This window comes from Trichomonas vaginalis, chromosome IV, assembly GCF_026262505.1.
Source record: "Trichomonas vaginalis G3 chromosome IV, whole genome shotgun sequence".
NCBI lineage: Eukaryota > Parabasalia > Trichomonadida > Trichomonadidae > Trichomonas > Trichomonas vaginalis.
This window is the reverse complement of record NC_067206.1, coordinates 28,389,075-28,403,700: the sequence shown is the minus strand read 5'-3', so window position 1 is coordinate 28,403,700 and position 14,626 is coordinate 28,389,075. Positions and strand designations below refer to the sequence as shown.

Genomic DNA, 14,626 nt, shown 5'->3' with positions numbered 1-14,626 from the left:
CATATAGAATAAAAACCTTTTATATGTATGAAATGAACAATATACTCGACAAGGGTTTGAATGTAAAGCTAACGAATGAAAATATTGTTGAATTCACTGAGACAGGAGCTGTGTATAAAGATGTAGAACTACTGAACAAAAGAGCTAAGGGAAGAAGCAGGAACATGAACAAAGGGTGGAAGCCTATAAAAATTTATGTCAATGATGGCTCAGGAGGTTCAAACATAAAGTATGCAGAAAGTTATAGAGTTTATGCTCTCAAAGGTGAAAAGCCTTCATTTAAGAACAGCTATTCTAACGCATATCCTCAAAAGCTAACGGATGGGGAAGTGGATGATATGAATGACAGCAAAAATATTAACAGAAATGGCGACAGAGATGCATGGAATTTGTTTACCATCAGTCAATTAAAGCATAAGATTTAAAACAATGTTGGTCGTTCCCATGGAATATTTTTGACTTTAATGGTATTAGTCATGATATGAATCTCAAGGTATGAACGAGGAGAGATGAGAGACTTATATGCTTCCCAAATTTCTTCAAAAGGTAATGTTATACCTGACTGTTTCCAAATGAGTTCAATATCATAGCGTGAGAAACCTTGAAAGATAACGAAGTCAGTTATGAGACGTTTTATGTTTAAAGCAAGGAAACGCCATGTTTGCATAAGTATTGCTACAGTTAAATGGTAATGTCTGACTTTAGTTATGATGTTAGCTAATGGTGAGTCAGGCTTTGACACTAAACCTTTTCCGGCGAAGTCGTCACAAACGAGCAGAGTGTTTGAAGGATACTTTTTGAAGGGGTATTTTGAAAGTTTTGATAGAATGTAGTTTGTCAGTCGTTTCATATCGTAAACTCCTGAGTACTGACGTAAGTGGTGTTTGTCAATAATTCTTTCCATCTCTTCTGAAGTCTTTTGCATTCCTGACTGTATGAACTCTACAATAGCATAATATTTTCTCTTACGTCGAATGTAACGTTGAAGAAATTCAATGAGTTCGCTATCTGGAACTTTAACGACAGATGCTTGAACTTTACTCATGAATGTTTTCGCTGTTGAATCCATAGAGTCTGAAGTTGCTGATATAATGATTTGGTCATAGTAAGAGTCGTTTCCTAAACGCTCTGTTATGAGTATATGACGAATGAGGTTAAATGTCTTACCTGAACCCATCTTTCCACAATAGAAATAACACCATTTGAACAGAATTCATAATCTTTGCTGAAAGGAAGAATAAGAGAAGAGTTAAGTTTGTCTGTAGTTTCATTCATGTCTTCATCTACGTCATGTATTAAATGCTTCATTTTATCTCCATTAAAAATGCAAGTCAGAAATATTCAGAACATAGCACCGAGTCTAACTGACAAGAGTATAAAGATATACTATGAACACGTTATGATGAAACCAACCAAAATTCAAGAAAGTCAGTATACTTATGAATATCCAAGACACTGGGTAGAGTATGTAGGAGGTGAGAAAGCTATTGAAATAAGACAAGTTAGAAGTATTCCAGCAGGAAGGACAATATTATTGAAGAACTTTAATGTTTTGAGATATAATGATGAAACAAAGAAGCAAGATAGTTTCCCTGTTGCTGTGTATGTGAACTTAGATACAGGAGATGACATGAAAGTTTTTAACACAAAGCTTCAAACGGTATTGAAAGAACAACTTATAGCAGAAGGACACCCATTACCTTCAGAAGTTACCATAGCATATAATTTTGAAACAAATGCATAGATTTAAAATCGTCTCTGCAAAGAAGTCAGGTTTTACATTTAATGAAGCAGATGTATATTCGAATGAAAACTTCAAAGCTATTGCATGGTTAGATAATGACGATTGCTTTAAGAAAATATTTAAATTCAGTGACTCAAAGATGTCAATAGATGACCTTCGTGGAATGTTACCATCGACGTTTACAGTTGAAGGCTCAGCAGGATTGCTTACAAGATTGTCAATTGGTGGCGTTTGGTCTCGTGAGAACATTGTTATAAAATCCAGTATAAGTGAATTTGCTGAAGAATCTATATTATGTCTTTCAAACTACATGTATTCGCCACCGAAGCATTATAGTATAACAAACTTGTCAGTAAGTTTAACATAAGACTTGTCGAACCTTCTTCAATGAAAGATGTTGTGCTACCTAAAGATGGAAAGGATGGACTCATTATTGAGATGATTTTAATAGCATATTAAATGAGTTTGTTCTTGAAAGTCATTCATGATGAAATAACTGTTGTAGAAGATGTTAGCAATTGTTCAGATATTTTATTGAGAATAGATGAGATAAGAAAGAAGTTAGATAGACCGCAAAGCGGTGAGGGCGAAGCACGTGGGAATGTTTATGTTTCATTGACTTTCTCCAGTAACGAGAACTTTTATGAGATAATATTGAAAAGAGATGATTTTAATATGGGGTAAATGGTAGCTTGGGCAGCTTTAGGCGCAATGGGAACAAAAGCATTAGCATTTGGAGCAAAAGCACTTGGAGCTTATGACGCAGTAAATAAAATGAGTGGAGGAAGGGTTTCAAAGACATTAGATGCAAATAAAGGAAAGATTGGAGGCTGGGTTGCAAAGAAGTTAAGATTAAATAAAATAGGGCTCATAAATAAAGCATCCAATTTGGTTGCGACTGAGTCAGAAAATGCTTTAGGAAAGGACGATGAGTTTGCAAAACACGCAAAAGACTTTAATGACCAGATGAATGGTGAAACAATGCATTTAAATAGAGTCGATGGAACTCTTCTCCACCAGCGGTTTATCCATACGGACCTTATGGAATGTATGGAAACCCTTATGAACGACCATTTGACCCATTGACTGGTGGAAGTAATTGGTATCATTATGGACGAAGAAGAAAGACAGTCAAGTTGGAGACAGACGTGAAGAAAGCAACTAAAAAGAAACCAAGGAAGAGAGTTATAAAGCAATGAGAACGTTTATGTTATGAGAAATTTTTAACGTTAGTTTTATTTTTACTGAAAATTTTTATTTTTATGTAAATGACAGAACAAAAGCAACTCATTCGAATTCCACAGTATAACAAACATACATTTAAACATTTATTCTTCCTTCCTGAGCATAACATGTTCTTTCAAATACATCCGAGACCAGTTGACTTTTCATTGACTGTGTATAAAGATAGAAATAGTTATATCATTAAACCATACGATGACGAAGGTAAGTTATGTAAATTGTACGTTAAGAAGTTAGAGAAAGTTTATGGCTTCAAGTATGACTACAATAGGGTTAACACTGATGATGAAGATATTGAGGAAAATTTATGAGAACATTAGTGAAGTCGTTAGTGAGAACGTTTATTTTTTACATTAGTGAGTTCGTTAGTGAGGTGAAGTGGTTGGCGGCTTTGTAAATATTTAAGGTTAAATTAGTGTTGTCGTTTGTATTGTAAAATATGCGTTAGTGGTTTTGTAAAGTGTCAAATTCACAAGTATTGGGTAAGGTGGAACGCAGTGCCACCATAACCAAGACTTGTATACTAACTAAAAATATTTGACGACCACAACATTTCATTAAAATTTATTTGCTAAGTAAATGGCAGAAGACATAATGGTTTATACTATTACGACTAAAAACCCCGAGTCATATAATTCTATAACAACAAACTTACAAAGTCCTCAAGGACGATATTGTAAACTAACTTTAAACACAATGACGACTAAAGCCTGTTTTGCTCTTTTGACACCAGAAGACTTTATTGTTGTGAATGGTAAAAAATACTCCTTTGAAGATACTTACTCAGATATACCACCAACAGGTTTTGTTGACTTATTTAATACTTTAAGTACGGGTGTAACATGTGCTGCAACTAGAGCAGGTTTCATTATGTTTGGATGTCCGACTGAGTTTACTATAAACAATATGAGCTATAATACAAAACTTATTTCTGGTTTTTACTACCAACAGTTTCCTATAACAGGAAAAGGTGTCATACAAGGAATGTCTATTCCATTGACATTAAGCACACCAATCTTATATATTGTTTCAAACTTAGGTTCAAAGTGTTATTCGAATGTCGACAGAAACTATTATGACCAAAAGATACTTATGCGTATAAACAATACTTTCTCTGCTGGTTTGCCTATTGTTCATTCGAATGCAGAATTTTCAACCTTAGTGAACTCAAACACTTTGGCAAGTATAACGTTGACATTAGTTGACGCAAACTTTGTTCCTGTAAAACTTTTATGTCCTATGTATTTGTCAATGACGGCAGAAAGTTTCGAATTGGAAGATGCAACTGGTGAAAGTATTGTATTACAAGAACAACTTCAACAACAAATAGCTCAAGAACAACAAATGCAACAAATGGAACAACAAAGTCAAGAATAAAAAAATAATATTTTTTTTATTCTTATAAAAATGTACAGAATAGATGTTTCAGATTTTTATGACTTCCAAGCATTCAGAAATATGTGTCCATTTCGAGACTATAACAAAGCAGTCGAGAATTTGAAACGTTTAGTCATTTATGTCGACTCTGCCCCAGAATGTTATGTTATGAAAGAATGGGATGTAGTCTTTAACAAACCTAAAGCGACAATAGTTTCAGAACAAGAATGTAGACAGAAACTTAAGAAAATAAAAGTCGTACAAGTTGGTATGAAGATGTTAGATGCTTGGGATATCTTATTGTCAAAGTTAGAAGATTTTTCAGTTCGAGGTATAAAGTTCTATACACCATCTCCAAACTTCTATTCTATCTTCACTGGATATAAATATGAACAAGTAGAATGGAAAGAAAATATTATAGAAGCTTGGTTAGACCATGTCAAAGAAATTATATGCAATGGAAACGAAAAGGTTTATGAGTATATCTTATGTTGGTTTGCAAACATCTTACAACATCCAAGTGCTAAAAATGAAACTGCTCTCATTATAATTGGAAAACAAGGAACTTGTAAGAACACATTCTTTACAGATATCTTATGCAAACTTTTAGAAGGTTATTCGAACCCTAATATGACAAACTTAGAAAACATCTGTGGTAAATTTAACTCTTCAATTGAGAATATGAAACTTATAGTTTGCAATGAACTTCAAAGTATAGATACAACAAAAGTTTTAAACTCAGATGCTTTGAAGAGTCTTATAACAGATAAAGTTGGAGTTGTTGAAAGAAAGTATAAAGACTCAAGAGTTTGTGAGAATGTTGCAAACTTCATTATGGTTTCAAACAATGCTGTTCCGATGAAGTTAGAAAGTTCTGACAGAAGATATGTAGTCGTCAGAACGTCAGATTCTCATATGCAAGATACTGAATATTTTGACGCTTTGTCAGAATGTTTGACATCTGACTTTTACAACCACTTGTTCTCATATTTCATGACATTAGATATTTCTAACTTCAATCCAAGACAAATTCCACATACCGAAGAGAGACAAACATTGTTAGAAGCAAACAAGAGTGTATATGAACTGTTCATAGAAGAAAGCGACTTTGAGTGTTTAGATGAAAAGTCTTTATATGATGAATATAAACAATATTGTCAAGAGTATGGTTATATGCCAGCGTCTAAACGAACATTCTTGGCAAATGTCAAAAGTCTTTTAGACGTACAGAATGGTGTATATACAAAGAAAATTTTTTCTGAGTAAATTTTAAAAAAATATTTTTTTATCCGATAGAAAAAGATGGCAAAATTCATCTCAGTAAATAAGTACATGACAGAAGTCAAAGATAAGTTAGCTCCATTCGCATATTTGAATGTTTACTTCTACAATTTTGAAAAGTCTACATTCAGCAAATTTTGGAACATCGAACCAGTTAAGTTTGCTATTGTGACTAAAAATGGTGCGAAATTTGAAGACTTAGACATAGAAGGTTTGTTAACAGTCAAAGAAAGTTTTGACAGAAGGTTCTCAAACCTTAAAGAAGGCAAAGCATACAAACTTGTTATACCTTATGAACCAAAGAAGACAGACGACTATGAATATTATGAGTCTAAAGTTGTAGAAGTTCAAGGTAAATTGGGTAAAAAGATTTTAGAGTCTAAGCCAGTGTTTACTCCTAAAGAGGAAGAGAACATTGACATTGACCCAGAAATGTTCTAAAAATAAAATTTTATTTTTACATGTCAAATTTCTTCTTCGGTGGAACTGGCTCTGGTTCAGGTTCTTTCTTCTCTTCTTCTACTTTCTTTTCTTTCTTCTTCTTTTCTGGTGGAGTTATGTCAAATTTGGCGCAACCATATTTATGTAAAAGTTCTTTGTCCTTTAATAGCTCTTCTATTCTGTTTTCTATTTCATCTTCAAGAAAAGCGCATGTGTCTTCTTTGCATTCTAAGAACTTTTGTTGGACTTCATCTTTCCAATCGGCGTCATCTCTGTCAACAAGTCTGTCATTGACAAATTTTAAGACTGCTCTGCTTAATGTTTTATGGTTCTTGTCATATTCCCAGAAACAGAACTTTAGAACAAATTCACCTTTCTTGTTTACACTATGTAAGATTTTATGGTCGACAGATGTTTTGCTGTCAAAAAGTTTGTTTCTAAAAATATAAAATTAAAAAAATTTTTTAAAAAAAAAAAAAATTTTAATTTTTCTAAAAATATGTTAGAAAAAAAGTTTGCTGACATTGACAAAAAATTTGAGAATGTTTTAAATAAGAACAAGAGGAAGTTAGAAAATGCTCAGATAAAACCTATACATGACAAGTTCTTATTTGCTCAGAATGGTATAACAGGTCTAATTGCACCACCTGGGTCGGGTAAGACTTTCACTTATCTTAAAATGGCTGCACAACAACAAGAACTAGATGAGAAGAACCCATTCTATGAGTTAGTTGTTATTTGTTCGACTTCTGGTCAATTTGACCAAACCGTCAATTCGTTCAAAGATATTATAAAGAAGTCTAAGTTAGTATGTATAAAAGACTCTGAGTTGTTAGATTGGATAAAGAAGTACCAAAGAAGAGTTTTGAAGTATAATGCTATAAATGAGTATATAAATTCTAAGTTCAAAGACCCTAATGAGGAAATGCAGAGAATATTAGAGAAGAAACACTTCAGAAACAAACAGAAAGAGATAGAATACATTTCGAAGAAATTGCAATCTTACGATTGGAAGACTTACCCTCACAGATGTCTTCTTATCTTAGATGACTTTGCTTCTCATCCTTTGTTAAAGAATAGAGAACAAGATATGTGTCGAATTCTCAAGAAGCTCAGACACTTTAACATCTCAGTCGTAATATGTGTACAGACAGCAAAGAGTTTAAGTAAGGATGTAAAGAGAATACTTACTGACATTATACTTTTCCCAGGATTGTCCGAAGACGATTTCATGGAACTTATGAAAGAGTCCATGGCAGGTAAGTTTGACAGACATGAACTATGGGAGAAGTATAAAGTCATACAAGACCCTCATACTTCTTTCAGAATTCATATCTACGCAAACAAAGTTCAAATTGTAAAAAGTCAAGCTTGAAAAATGTAAGTGTTTAGTCTTAGTAAGTAAGTCTGTTGTGGTTCTGCAGCTTTCGGTTCTTCTGGCTTTGGAAGGCATTCAGGAAGAGGAACGTCAGTCATCCGTTTGTGTCCTGTCGGAAGGAAAAATTTTTCCTGTCGGAAGGAAAAACTTTTTCTGAAGTTCGACCAAAAAGTTCTCAATTTTCGAAAATTTGAATGGTTTACGGACGGACAACTGGAAGAGTTCTTCCTGTCGTCGGGAAAATTTTTTCCCTTTGTCCGGAAAATTTTTTCCAGTTGTCGGGAAAATATTTTCCTGTCGGATGGAAGGACTCGGAATGCCAGAAGGATTTGACGAGGCAATTTACCTTATAGAGCTACCTGAGCCATCTGAAGTCAAGCTTGAAAAATAAAGAGTGCATTTACCCTACTTGTTTGAAGTTGTCAAAATACTCTGTTATTTTTTCCTTTAACAATGGCAAATCTTCTTTGAAGGTAAAAATTGTACAACCTTTAATATCATAGTGTGTTTGAGGTAACGTATCTTGAACTATTTGTTTCACATCTTCATTTGGAGTCATTGAAATCGGTAAGTTTTCGCGATAGAACCAATTTCTGTCAGATTTGCAAATCTTAGCAAGGTCGTAAAAGCTTTTGTTGTTTCTTCTGACTAAATGCAACATAACCATGTCACTGTCTTCCATATCTTCAGTATAAATCATATACTTATAGTTCTTTTCCTTTCCTTTTGGTACCGAACGTGGTATTCTTTTCTGAATGCTTTTGTCTTTTGCTTCAAGCTTGTTTTCCATCTCTTTTCTCATTTCTGTATGTAAATCGTCAAGAAGTTTGTAAACATGCCATGCATAACGAGGAGAAGCCCACATTGCAACAGCATTTACTAAAAGTCTATGAACATAATATCCTCTTAAATTTATTGGCAAATTTTTACGATTTTCATGTGTTTTATGCAAGACCGAGAATTCTCGGTCTAGAGAAATTTCACTCAAAAGTTCTTGTGTGCTTTGGTTTCTGAACCAGTCGTCTGTATGTTTGGTATCTGGAGAAAATAGAACGATATAAGTTTACATTTGTAAGGTTACTTTAGTGTTAGTCATATTTGAATTTTACGGTCAAAAATAAATTTAGGTGAACTAGTGCAAATGCACACAACTTTTCACCTCTTTTTTTAACCTCATATGTCCTTACTGAAAAAGTATGTGTTCCATATGTCATTTTACTCAGAATTTTATACAGAATTCGGCAAAAATAAAATTTAGGGTAGAAGGGTATATCTATCCCGTTTTCTACCCTTTTTTCTACCATAAAGTTTTATAAGCGTTTTACATGGTAAACATTGTGAATTCGTGAAATTCTAAACAATTTTGTGGCTTCGATTTCCTCTGTCAGTATGTCAAAAGTTTTCACAATATTGAATGTATCTTTATATTTCTTCTTGACATCTGAAAGAAGGAAATCGTCAGCTGTTGGATAGTTTTTGTTTAGAAATGCCAATATGTTCATTTTGTTTTCTGCTGGTTTCTCTATCTCTTTCTTTAAGTCAGCATAGTCGTTTCGCATACGTTCTATCTCTTTGACAGAATAGTTATATTTCCTTATTGCTGCTTTACATTTAGAACATTGTGGGTTCATTTTAGCATTGTACATTGAAATTTGTCCTGCAAGAACAACTAAAGCGTCAATGGTCCTCTTAAATTCAAAACATGCAGGTCTAATTTGTTCGTTCCATACCTTATTTCTTTTGTCTTTATTTCTTATTTCCCAAACACATTTAGCTACTAACGTAACAAAATTGTCATATGTTTTGAATTCTTCAGATTTGTATAAGTCAGATATGTTCTTATATACCATATTGCAGTCTTTGTCCATGACTTTGTGGTTGCAATGAATTCCAAGGAACTCATAGTTAACTTTACGTATGAACTTCTTAATTTCAACTGAGTCGGTTGGTCTGACTTCAATTTCTTCAAATTCTGGAATAGTAAGCTTTTGTTGTTGTATTTCAGGAAGTTTAGGTAGATGGTCAATAATATCCTGCATTTCATAAAGATATTGTTCATTTGTTTCATCTTTTGCAGTGCAATCTAAATCTCCTTGGAGAAGTTCTTGCTTTATCTTCTGGATTGTTGTTTCGAAATCAAACGAATCTGGAATAGTTTTTGACGTATCTACTAACATTGAAGTTGGGTTCATAACTAAAGAGTTTGGTAAAGTTGATGCTAACATGTTCTTACAATAAAAATAAAAAATATTTTTTAAAAAAAACTAACTTTATTTTTTATTTTTTTGTGAAAGTGTCAAAAATAAATTGTTTTCATGAGTTTTCTACGATGGTAGAAAAAAGGGTAGAAAACGGGATAGATATACCCTTCTACCCTAAAAGTATTTTTCAATACTTTTTCAGCACTTTTCCGTAGTTATATATGAAAGACAATTCGAGAATAAAGTCATAGTACAATGGAATAATATATTGCACCATTTGTTGTGAACCAAACTTGAAAGTCAGAGAAACTGTTACTAGATGGTTCGTAGAATTTGGAAGCAAAGTCATAAAAGTCCTTACCAATACATAGAAAACTATTGTTGCTTGAACTGAAACTTGCATGACACATAACATTTTGAGGGTCAAATACGTTTCTATAAACTGTCAAATCTGCTGGTGGAAGTATAAATTTAAATGGACCATCTGGTGGTAATGGTTCGTTCTGGTTTAGTAACCGAAGAAATTGTGCCCAAGAACGTTTGTCTACTTCCAAAATAAAAACTCTGTATCTCTTGGAGGGTTAATTTCAATCTTTTGAAATGAAACGGTGGAGTTCATCTTGTCATATTCTAGTTTCAGATAGTATGTTCCATTTAGTAAAGAGTCGTATTTTTCTTGAAATTCCCAATAATATTTGTTCATTTGAGTTTGAAAGTCATTTAGAGTTTTCTCAAGACTTTCGTCTGAACGAATTGTAAAGATTCTCATTTCGTCAAATTTGTCTATTAGACCATCAGGACCTTCATACTGCCATGAAAATATACTGCGAACATAAATGCGTTAGTTCTATTTGAAAACAAAACTCTTCTAAATCCTATTGCCTTTGCATCTGAAGGACTTTGAAGCCAACGAATTGGATAGTCAAACCTGTATGCTCGGGATGAAATTTCTTCATCTGAAATAGTCCTACCAGCATTTGTAAAGATATAGTCTAACGGTTTTGTATCTGCTACTTTTGTTCTTTGTTTTTCAACCTGAAGCATTTAATATATGTAAAAATATATTGTTTTAAAATGGTATGCCATATAGCTTCTTGAATTTGTTAAGAAGTATTTGAACGTATTTTCCATCTGTATCTCTAGTGTTTACATAAGCATAGCCCGCCTTAGTAAAATATACTTGTAATTTCCTATAGTTTACGCCGGTATAAAAGTAGAAAGAGTCTTGTTCTTCGCTATAGTAGTAAAACTCCAACGTATGCTTGCCATAGTCTGTAATTTCAATTGTTTCATCTTCTAGTTCGTCGACAAATTCGAATACAATATCTCCAAATTTGCCTTTGTTCTTATTGTTTTCAGAACGAGTGACCCAACGTAAGTTTTCAAGTCTATTGTCGTTTCTTATATGGTTTATAAGGTCTACAAAAGGTAAATTGTTAGGATTCAGTATAAAACGAGTTGCAATGACAACATGTTTAAGATAGTGTTTTCCACCCATCTTCATAATAGCATATCCGTCATTTCGCTCCCATTCGCTTAAAACTCTTTTTGTCTTTTTGTTTCTGACTTCAAATGACTCACAACAGTGAATTTCATATTTGTCATCTAACAAACAAGTTTCCCAACGGTCTGCTCCAACAAACTCAGCGTACATTTCAAATAAAATAAAAAAATATTTTTTTGAAAAACGTTTTTACTTCATGCAATGTTTTATTTCTGTGCCGTCTTCAAGTATGCCCCAATATTTCCTTTTCGATATTACATGAACTTCGGAAAATACCTTATCTAGCTTAAAACAGCCCATTTTTTCACCGACCATACCCATTTCAATGAGTTTGTTGTATCCTTCTTCGTTCGTCATGAGTGCGTCAATGTTCTCATAGTAAACCTTGACTTTCGATTTGACTTCGGAGAAGAATTTGTTGTACTCGTCAAGGACTGCTTTTGCGAACTGAGGGTAAGACCAATGTTCGATAATAGGTTTTAATGTGGTTACTAAGCCACTTTGACCTTGAGTGAATTCGTACTTCAAAACAAAAGGAGAAAACCTTTCAACAAAGTTGTCGACCTTCTCATAATGTTTACTCTTCATCTCTTGAGGTTTCTTAATGGAATATCCCCATGTCGAATTCATAAGCAATTTGAGTGTCATTGCAAGTTTGGGGTTTGAAGCTTTCCTAATATCATACAGTTGTTGTATGACTTTTCCAACTGTATAGTTCCTTCCCGGGAACTCACCATCTTCGTTTGGAATTCCAGTCGGAATATATTGGACAAACCTCATGTACGCAGCGTTAAGGTCGACATAGTATATCTTTTCGTTTGAGTCGAACTTGTCGCAACCAATTGGTCCAGTTTGTGGAAATTCAAGTGAGTCTCTTATCTTCTGCGAAACTTCTCCTGTTATCTCATAAACATCGTCGAAGCAACCTGTTTCATATAAAACCTTCTGACCTAACTCAGATGCTCTCCAATACAATTTGACGTCAATTGGATGTCTCAATGGAAGTTTGTTTATAGCATCTTGAAGTTCTTGCAACCTCATTGGAAGTTCTTCTGGTTCAGGTTGGTATCCGAACGATCCAACTCCTTGTGGAACTGTGTACTTCTTTTGTACTAGAACTTTGTCTGGAACAACTTTTGGTCTTGCTAACAATGAAAAGTTTGTTTCGTCTTTGGTACAAAAGTTTCTGTCAGCTTGTCATCTGGAATTGGTTCCAACAAACCTTTCTCGAAAAGAATGTTTACAGCTCTGACAATGTTGCACTTACTTTTACCAAAGAATGGGTTTGTAAGACTTTCGTTCAACATGAAGTGGTTGTGGACAATTACAATCTTCAACCATGGTAAGTCTTTGTCAACAACATAGTCGTCATGTGAAGAACCTTTAGCTGTAGGTATGTTGACTCGAATATTGACATTTGCCAACGGTGCAATTTTTGCCAATTGACCTCTGAGAATGTACCTTGTCTTCACACATGACTCAAGATACTTCATCTTCTCATCTGTAACAAGACCAGAGTTCCTGAGACATGTAAGAATGCAAGGTTCGTTGACAATTGTTTCAATTGAATTGTAAATTCCATACCTTGTCAAGTCAATGTCAGACTTATTTATGAACGGAAGTATCCAGCATGTTGTCTGACTGCTTGAGGGTTATGTTGTACCATTCGAACTTGACACTTGCAATTCCTTCAATTGCATTCAAAATGTCTGAGTCGGAGTCAACCATTTGTTCTCTCTTTGTAGTCTTGAAAGCGTCAAGAAGTTTTGCGGCTGTTTGTTCATTGCCATGTGCATAGTAAATGTGACCATCCAAATCTGTTATGGTCAATCTGAGATTGTGTCCTTTCTTATTTCCGTCTTGAATTGCAGCAAGTACACCCATGAAGCCTTCTTTGTTCTTTCCTTCGTCAAAGTTTACTGTAAAGGTTCGACCGGATGTAATTTGACTTCTAACTTCACGATACTTTTCATATGAATATCTTGTTCTTTCCATGGGAGCATGTGCGTCTTCACCTTTTCCTTTTTTCCTTCTCAAAGGATGCAATTGTTCGTCATGTTTCCAGTAGAATCTGGCAAAGCCGTCGTGTCCTTCAACTTGAGGTTCACTAACATCGAAAGGCATGTCCATAAGACGTTCTTCTTCTAACCTCTCTAGTCTGTTTGGATAATTGGCACGTGCTGTTTCCAAATCCATTTCGTAGCGAAGACCAGACAATTTGTCATAGACTTTTATGGGTCTTCCCTTCCTATATTTAAAATTCTTCGAAACTCTCCAACCATATCTTTGTAACTCTGCTTTTATTCTAGCAGACTTTCTATCCATTCTATATGGGGGCATTTTTATAAAAATAAAAAATATTTTTTTTTCTCTTTACTTTACATAACCGCCTGCTGCCATAAGTCTTTGACGCCAACCCATACCAGCTAATGAAGGTTGACTTGGTTTAGTTTGGAAACTAAACTTTGGTTTTGGTTTATCTTCAGTTTTTGGTTTTTCTTCTTCTATCGGTTTTTCGTCACTTTTCGGTTCCTCTGACTTTACTTCACTTGCAGGAACAGTTGTGTCGTCAACATCTTCATAAATATCATATGCCTTTTGTTTTTGTTTTCCTTTCAACTTTTTGTGTTTGTTGTAAAGTTTAGAATATTTCGACTCTAAGTCAATGAGATGTTCTATAATGAACTGTTGGTCAGTGAAGTATACTTTCCCATCTGTTGTCTCGAAAGCTCCTTCAGACTTCAATATTTTATTTGTGAGAGTCTGTTTCTTTTTTGAGAGACTAGCCGTTCCATTTCTATGAAAAGTGACTTTATAGTTAGGGTTTGTATTTCCAGACCTGGCACTTTCTATTATTGAATTTTTCTCTTCATCTGTAAGTTCTTTGACAGGTTTTGACAATGGTTCTGAACTTTTTGTTTGTGGTGTCAAATCTACCGTTTCAACTTCTTCGGTCATTTCATCTCAGTAAAAAATTTTAATTTGGTTTGTTTTCAACTGGTTGTTGTTGTGGAGGTGGGATGATTCCTTTAATAATATCATTCAGTTTCACATGCTGAGCCTGACTATATGGTATCGGTTTAAATGCTGGAAGCCGACAAATCCATCTTGAACTCATTTGTCTCAATGCTGCATTGTTCATTTCATCTCAATAAAAAACCTTTCATTTCCCAAGTTTGAGGTGGTTGCGGTTGGTTATTGCTTACCCATTGTTGTGCATGGTTATATCCTCTGTTAAAGAATCTTTCACCTTGGTCCATATAGTGTCCTGCTTGGTTATAGTAGTTATTTGCTTTGTTATAATAGTTTCCTGCTTGTCTTCCTACATTGTCCATCCATCCTTGAACTTTTCCTCTTGTTTCAGGATTTGGAATAAGATTTGTTGCATCTCGTGCTACATCCCAACCTTTCTGTACAGTTTGTATAATAGGTTGTGCTTTCTCTTTAAGTATACTAAT

The 14,626-nt window shown here is 34.1% G+C and overlaps 6 protein-coding genes and 2 pseudogenes across 8 annotated transcripts, besides 3 other annotated features; 4 read left to right on the top strand and 4 right to left on the bottom strand.

Annotated features, from left to right (window-relative positions):
• Positions 1–3,515: part of a mobile genetic element that runs on past the window's edge.
• Positions 1–14,626: part of a mobile genetic element that runs on past both edges of the window.
• TVAGG3_0184490 lies at positions 1,274–2,200 on the top strand (annotated as a pseudogene). The gene has a single exon. A coding segment is annotated over exon 1 (927 nt).
• Positions 2,429–2,943, top strand: TVAGG3_0184480 (annotated as a pseudogene). The gene has a single exon. A coding segment is annotated over exon 1 (515 nt).
• Positions 2,997–3,515: a terminal%2Cinverted (terminal inverted repeat of Maverick-1C transposon ID:TVAGG3_0184470).
• Positions 4,532–5,142, top strand: TVAGG3_0184460 (virulence-associated protein E family; the record flags this gene model as incomplete). Its single annotated transcript, XM_051225758.1, has 1 exon — positions 4,532–5,142. A coding segment is annotated over one exon (611 nt), but the record flags the coding sequence as incomplete, so codon positions are not given.
• On the top strand, positions 7,011–7,460 carry TVAGG3_0184450 (protein of unknown function, DUF4106 family; the record flags this gene model as incomplete). Its single annotated transcript, XM_051225757.1, has 1 exon — positions 7,011–7,460. The coding sequence occupies one exon, from the start codon at positions 7,011–7,013 to the stop codon at positions 7,458–7,460; it is 450 nt and encodes a 149-aa protein (XP_051110743.1).
• On the bottom strand, positions 7,864–8,265 carry TVAGG3_0184440 (uncharacterized protein; the record flags this gene model as incomplete). Its single annotated transcript, XM_051225756.1, has 1 exon — positions 7,864–8,265. The coding sequence occupies one exon, from the start codon at positions 8,263–8,265 to the stop codon at positions 7,864–7,866; it is 402 nt and encodes a 133-aa protein (XP_051110742.1).
• TVAGG3_0184430 (organellar and viral DNA polymerase type B) lies at positions 8,774–9,094 on the bottom strand (the record flags this gene model as incomplete). The annotated part of the gene is made up of 1 exon (XM_051225755.1): positions 8,774–9,094. One exon carries the CDS (start codon positions 9,092–9,094, stop codon positions 8,774–8,776), a length of 321 nt encoding a protein of 106 aa, XP_051110741.1.
• TVAGG3_0184420 (organellar and viral DNA polymerase type B) lies at positions 9,175–9,688 on the bottom strand (the record flags this gene model as incomplete). The annotated part of the gene is made up of 1 exon (XM_051225754.1): positions 9,175–9,688. A coding segment is annotated over one exon (514 nt), but the record flags the coding sequence as incomplete, so codon positions are not given.
• Positions 14,146–14,310, bottom strand: TVAGG3_0184410 (uncharacterized protein; the record flags this gene model as incomplete). Its single annotated transcript, XM_051225753.1, has 1 exon — positions 14,146–14,310. One exon carries the CDS (start codon positions 14,308–14,310, stop codon positions 14,146–14,148), a length of 165 nt encoding a protein of 54 aa, XP_051110739.1.